Source organism: Frankliniella occidentalis, unplaced genomic scaffold, assembly GCF_000697945.3.
Source record: "Frankliniella occidentalis isolate FOCC.00 unplaced genomic scaffold, Focc_3.1 Scaffold241, whole genome shotgun sequence".
Taxonomy (NCBI): Eukaryota; Metazoa; Arthropoda; class Insecta; order Thysanoptera; family Thripidae; genus Frankliniella; species Frankliniella occidentalis.
The window spans coordinates 350,384-356,709 of record NW_026267367.1 but is presented as its reverse complement, the minus strand read 5'-3'; the positions used below and the strand labels follow the sequence as shown (position 1 = coordinate 356,709).

The 6,326-nt window shown below is 37.9% G+C and overlaps 2 protein-coding genes across 5 annotated transcripts in view; one reads left to right on the top strand and one right to left on the bottom strand.

Annotated features, from left to right (window-relative positions):
* Positions 1-5,681, top strand: part of LOC113202105 (protein melted) — a 7,011-nt gene extending 1,330 nt beyond the window's left edge. Inside the window, exons 1-16 of one of the 4 annotated variants that reach the window (XM_052273048.1) lie at positions 34-174; positions 291-371; positions 826-937; positions 1,028-1,188; positions 1,266-1,410; positions 1,506-1,680; positions 1,765-2,586; positions 2,673-2,988; positions 3,077-3,183; positions 3,276-3,428; positions 3,512-3,837; positions 3,943-4,078; positions 4,159-4,298; positions 4,396-4,524; positions 4,644-4,919; positions 5,001-5,681. In XM_052273048.1, the coding sequence (XP_052129008.1) occupies positions 890-937; positions 1,028-1,188; positions 1,266-1,410; positions 1,506-1,680; positions 1,765-2,586; positions 2,673-2,988; positions 3,077-3,183; positions 3,276-3,428; positions 3,512-3,837; positions 3,943-4,078; positions 4,159-4,298; positions 4,396-4,524; positions 4,644-4,919; positions 5,001-5,255 (3,189 nt within the window). In that variant the 5' untranslated portion in view covers positions 34-174; positions 291-371; positions 826-889 and the 3' untranslated portion in view covers positions 5,256-5,681. Of the gene's footprint in view, positions 1-33; positions 175-290; positions 372-825; positions 938-1,027; positions 1,189-1,265; positions 1,411-1,505; positions 1,681-1,764; positions 2,587-2,672; positions 2,989-3,076; positions 3,184-3,275; positions 3,429-3,511; positions 3,838-3,942; positions 4,079-4,158; positions 4,299-4,395; positions 4,525-4,643; positions 4,920-5,000 lie in introns of those variants that run through there. The other 3 variants (XM_026416181.2, XM_026416179.2, XM_052273049.1) reach the window with 3 other exon arrangements.
* Positions 5,569-6,325, bottom strand: LOC113202111 (dual specificity protein phosphatase 19). The gene has a single exon (XM_026416195.2). It carries the CDS (start codon positions 6,323-6,325, stop codon positions 5,699-5,701), a length of 627 nt encoding a protein of 208 aa, XP_026271980.1. The 3' UTR covers positions 5,569-5,698.
* Between the last annotated feature and the right edge of the window lies 1 nt (position 6,326).

The window sequence follows — 6,326 nt, the reverse complement described above, 5'->3', positions numbered from 1 at the left end:
GCGGATCCGCACTAAACTGGACAACCTCTGTACCTGTCTGGTGAGGTGAGGCGGCGAGAGGCGGCTGCTCTGATGTTTACGTGGTTGAAAATGGCTGGGAAGATAGCAACTTTTTCTCGCATTGCCTGAAAGAAGGTGTCGGCTTAACGTCGCTGGGATAATAGTCGAACAAAGGTACTATTTATTAATCTCTGGGCTTCCCAATACGGGTCATGCGGTGATCATTATCAGTACAGAATTGTTTGGTTACGTGCCTAATGTTTACATTTCCAAAATAACATTTTTTTTAGAGTGCTGTGTTTTGAAAGTCTCTTAAAGGTGAACAATCGCAGACTTTCAGCGAAATCGATTGGATTTTGTTATTATTAAAGGTATTGTTCTGTCACCACAGTTTCCGCGACCCTGTTATCGCGGTGTATTTATTACATTCGAATGACGGCATAAATGTCTCTTAAACTTTTCTTTTCACTGTGAAGACAATTCCTTTAAATTCTTGTTTCGACCTGGGTCTCAGGCATGATTCGTTAGGTGTATTTTGTTTTTTTAGAGTTTTTACTTGACGAAACCTACCAGAAAGCACACTGGGGCTCCATTCAACAGGTGTCTGTGCTGGTTTCAACGGTTTCTACTGTCTGACAAGACGTTAACATTCAATGTACATTATATATTGTCACATTAAAATTTGCGGGACCCATGTCTTTTATAAATAGGACTTACACAAAACATTGTGGGAAAAATATTGCATTTACAATGTCAAGTCTATTATACCATGGTTTTTAATTGAACTGCAACGGTTTTAATTTTTGTATTCTATCTGTCTAAAAGGTTGCAACAGACTTAGATGCAGAATTTATCATATATTGTGCAGTAAATTAGAAGAATTGTAAGAATGCACGAACTTTTCACCCAAGTCCTAAGTAAAAAGGATTTGTCTAAGGTATTGTCATAGTTAATAATTTTTTGACATAAGCTGTCATATGTTTCTCTCATTAAAAATTTTTCTCCCAAAACATTGTTCTATTTTAAGGCCGGGGATTTATTTTCTGTGGCTGATGCTGAAATTGTAAATGATCTCACCGAAGTTGTTACTACTATTTCTGAGATTGCAAGTCTTCCTGATTATGCCAACAACGACAATGATCAAAGTGTTGTTGAAATCTGCATTACAAGAGTCACATCTGCTATCAGGTGCAGTGGCAAAAATGTTTGAAAATTTCATTCATCTGCCGTATCTTATTATTTAACACTATTTTTTATTTTATTAGAGAAACTAACTCGATTGAGCAGCATTCAGAGGCACTTGTGTCTCTACTGGAATCCTGCCTTAACCACAATCTGAAACCATCTGCAAGAGATGAAGACCCTCCACATGCCAAAATTTCTTCAGATATCATCTCTTGCATTTTTCTGGTAAAATAGAGTGTTGTGAACCATAATTGTGTGAAACATAAATACTTTATACAATTCTGTATTTTAATTGCTGCCTGGATTTATATTTTTGACAGAACTACAACAAAAAGGAAGTCATGCGTCGTGCTCTTCCAGTTGCAGTAAAATTTCTTCATAAAGGCAACAAGGAACTTTCCCGGAATATGTCTTCATACTTGTCACTTGCTGCCATTGAAAATGCAGATCTATTGTCCAAACATATCCAGTTGATAATTGATTCAATCATATCAGGTAAACTTTTTACACGGGCACTTAAGTAAATTCACTTAAAATTACAACTTTTTCATTTTTAAACAAATATCATTCTTTTTTTAGGAAACTTTTCTTTATGTCGTGTTGTCCCACAAGTTTATGAGGTGACAAAAGAACCTGTGCATGAGCATGCAATGGCTTTAGTATCACTCCTCCCACTCTGTGAAAATCATGAAAAGCTGGCATTACTCTCTTTATTTGCTATGATAGCTAAGAACAAACCTGCTCTTTTGGAACCAAGCTTACCTCAGCTTTGTGAATATCTGAGTCAAGCTTCTACTGCTTCAGATACAATGAAAGTTTTTGTGAACATGGCTGAAAAGAGACCTCAATTATTAATTGATCACTTGTCAGAAATTAAGAAAGTTGTGGAATGTTATCCAAATACATTATGCCTAGCTGCTCAAGTAATATCATCAGTTGGTAAGCTGAGCAAAGATAGGGCTCAAGAGGCTCTGAATTTTGTTCTGGAGCATCTGCCTAAGGCAGATAGGGGCTCGCAACACACACTTTTGCATGAAGCCACACGGCTTTGTAGCTCTTATCCTGTTTTATTCACTGACAAAATGCTGCAAGGGGTTCGCCAATGTGGTCAGAGCCGTAATGCCCCTCATGTGAATTTAACCTCAGGAGGAGTTACAATTGTGAAAGTTGGAGGAAGTGGTAGTGGCACTGCTAGTTCTGAAACAGGATTATTGGATGGTACTGGAGGGCGGAAAAGCGCTGCCAGCAATCGCCAGTCTCATTCTGAAGCTAATGGTGCCCTTAACAGACAAGAGGCTAATAGGCTTGTTTTAAGTCGGCCAAGGCTAGGAGGTGATAGTCGAAGTACAGGGCGCTTGCATGTCACCGGGGCTCATCGGAGTATGACCAGACTTAATATAAGTAAGTTAACGGCTAAGAAGCCTGTTGTTCATCTCCTTCACTTATTTGATTGATTTGACTAATTTGTGTGACCAACAACATTTCAGCTGGTGGAGGAAGTGGTGGAGGAGGAGGAGTTGGAGGGGGAGGAGGTGGTAACAGTAGCCGATTGGGGTCTGTTGGAGGACTACATAAGAGCATGACCAGACTCAGTTCAACACAACAAATTAATTTAGTGCCAAATAGTAGCTCGGCACATTCACCTACCATCCCTGGACCATTAGCTCAAACTTCACTGAGCTCAAATAATCGTTCTGTAACTGCTATCAATAATAATCAAAGAAATAGTCAGTATGGGATATCAAGTGGTGGAGTCACTGTCACAACAACTCAAGATTCTGCTGCTTCTGCTCGCTCCAGCATGTATGCTTATCGTCAATTATGTTGCTCAACCTTGTTTTATGAAATAATATTTAGTTTTTAGTAATTTTAATATTGGTATTTTTCACAGTGGGGGCAGTGGATCTGTTTTGAGAGATGATCGTGAGTTGGTTTCAATCTCGACTTCTTTTCCGCTAAATGGTCCTCCTGTAACAGTCCACACTACTAGAGATCCTGGTAACTTACTCTCCAACTTTCATTTTATTTTAACTCATCTATTTTCAAAGTTTTAAAATCCTGTCTGTAATGTACCCGTTTTTTTTCTATAGCAGGCAATGTTGTGGGATCCAGACTTCAGCACACTCATATACATTCCTCGTCCCAGCAGTCTCAATTGCAAAGTTCAATATCATCTCAGTCTGTGCTCTCTTCACATACGTCAAAGCTATCATCCAGCCAAATAGCAAACCATCATGTTATGGGTGTGCTGCCTTTACCAAATTCAAATTTCAAAAATATTACATCTTTAAAATGTTGATGTTTTACTTGTTTTTGTTTTTTTCAGTAAACTCACTTCAAAACCAGCAGCAACTTCAGCCTTTGCTTCCAACACTACATCAGCCATCATATATGGTCACGCAGCCCCAACAACCACTTATGCAGCAGCAACAATTGCATCAGCAGCAGCAACCTCCATCTGCCCCAACTCCAGCTCCACCATATGCATCCAGTAATCATGTGGCCCAAGTTCAGCCTTCCTCTTCTGCGTCAAATCAAAACCAGACTCCTGCATATTCAAGTGTAGTAACTCCTCGACGACAAAACACTAGTGTTACAATTATATCAAGTAATTCAAATACAAACAATGCATCAATGGCCGCTGCCTCTCAGGTTAAATATTAACAATGAAATTTACCAGTCTTAAAAAAAAATTCAATAGAGATGCAGTAATGCACACTTATGTATTTATCTGTTATGTTTTATTATCTTTTACAGAGAATCAGTGTATTTGAACCATATCCAATGAGAGATACTGTACAACATTTTTGTGAGAAGCACCTGGATAAAATCAAAGCATATATGGAGAATGTGTCTGTGCGCATACCACCACCAGCGAAGTGTACCATTGAAGGTAGAATTTTTTCCTTATTTCTATCAATTTCTTCTGTTTTATATATATATTTTGAAATAATTGTCATATTTGTGTTACAGAGAGGAGAGCTAAAAAGGTGGCTAAGCTACATTTTGCCTGTCAAGGTAGAGGGGAACATTGTCTTTACAATAGAACCTTTTTCACCATGAAAACAAGAAACCCTCGCATTTGGATTCACTTGATGTTCTTGTCTTTACAGGTAACAATTTTGTTCCAGTTTTCATTAAAATTTGTTCAGTCCACACTTAACTGTTAATCTGATCTGTCTTGTTTTTAATTATCTTACCTACTTTTAGGCTAGATCACAGTCCGCTCTAAGCTCAAGAGACTCCTCTGTCAGCAGCTTAAAAAATTGTTGGGATATTTTGAAGTGTGAAAATAAGACATTTTTGACAGTGGTGACTTCAGCATTTCCATGTTCAAAGGTAAGTCTGTTAAAAAAGAAAAAAGGAAAGAAACTTGGAATAATAAGTTTTTTCTTTGTTTTGTTGAAGAAAACAAAACACTGAGCTCTTGAGCTCATATTCACTTCCTTAACTTCCAGGATCAGGAGACTCTTCTGAATGAGCTGAGACATTCTGGCTTTTTTGATGTGCTAGAGTGTGTACGTGTAGGAGGAGGAGGGAATAGCATACTTGATGGGCCCCTTTGGGGCTGTTTTCTTTGCAACCATCCTGAACGAGCTGTTGGGTTTCTGCAAGATTCTCAACCTGTGATTGAAGGACAGCTAAAGGAAAAAAAGGGCCGTTGGCGTTTATTCAGGCGGTGGCGAACCCGTTACTTCACTTTGTCTCCAGCACATTTGTCATGTAAAGGATCGGTAAGCTTTAAATTTCTGTTCCACCAAACTAATCTGCCTGTCTTTCCTTTTACACTTTTACTCTTACTATATTTGTTTCAGAAGGATGACAAGGATGTGACCCCGATTGAGGTCAACCAGATCCGTAGTGTAAAGGTCAGTCGAGGGGCACGCAATATACCTAAAGCGTTTGAAATATTTACTGGAGATCAGTCTCTCATTTTGAAACCTAAAGATGGTAAAAATGCTGAGGAATGGGTACAATGTCTTTCGGTGGCATTAGCACATTCTCATGCTCGCGATTCCCCATCTAACAAGACACACTCTTTACCAGCAACTCTACGTACACCTATTTAGTTGGGTCATTTAATACCAACTCGGTATATTTTATTTTATTGTGACTACCTTTGCTTCTTGATTTTAGTTTCATAAAACTAATATTTTTGGGGAATAGACTGAAAAACCTCAATTCCAGTTTTCTTTTGATGTTTATTGTCAAGTTTTGATTGATGTACACAAAATTTGTATATGGGGCATATATTTTTTTATGGCTAATAATATTTTATTGTATTGCATATTTATTACAAATCTGTACAGACTTATTATTGTTATTAATAATTTTGTTATTTTTTTAGAATGAAAATATTTAGAAAGTTAATGAATTTGCTCATTGTCATTGTCTCATTGTATTTTTTATTGGTGTCTGGTCACACATTCCAGAGTTATAGTTTGTCCAGCTGATTATCCAGTCTGCTGTATAAAATAAATACTTTTCGAAAAATATTTTGAATGTCATAGTCTTAAGTCCCATCTTTCATCACTTTGCTCTCAAGTGACAGCAACTGCTGGAGAAACCCAGCATTTGGTTTGGATGCAGGTCTTTTCTTTTTCACATATTCACTTGCTTCATTAAACGTAAGACCTTTGTAACTCATCAAGAAGGCAATTACTACTGTTGGTGCCCGAGATACTCCTGCATTACAATGCACAAGTACGCAACCTCCTTTGCTGATGACATCCTCTATCAAAGGCAATGTTTTTTTCAGCATATTGTCTATGGGCTCATGAGGCAGATCAAGAGCAGGAATGAAACTATAGGACAAGTTAGATAACTGTGGAAGAGGAGGAACTTGAACACCTAAGCTTATAACATGGGTGACACCACAATCTTTCATTAGTTGAAAATCTTGGGTTACATCTTGTGATCCAAGATACAATGAAGATTTAATTATTTCAGCCACTTGGAGATCTGGTTTTGTGTCAATCACAAAACCAGGACAAGACTGGCTGTTCTCTGAAATTTCCTTTTGAAAGTGCTCCCCATGTAATACTTCCTCCAAAAGTGTTTTTCCCTCAACTGTTGTTACTCTTGTCCTAGTGTGATTAAGCAATGAGCGCTGTTTTTTCAGTTCAGAGAGGAAACTCATA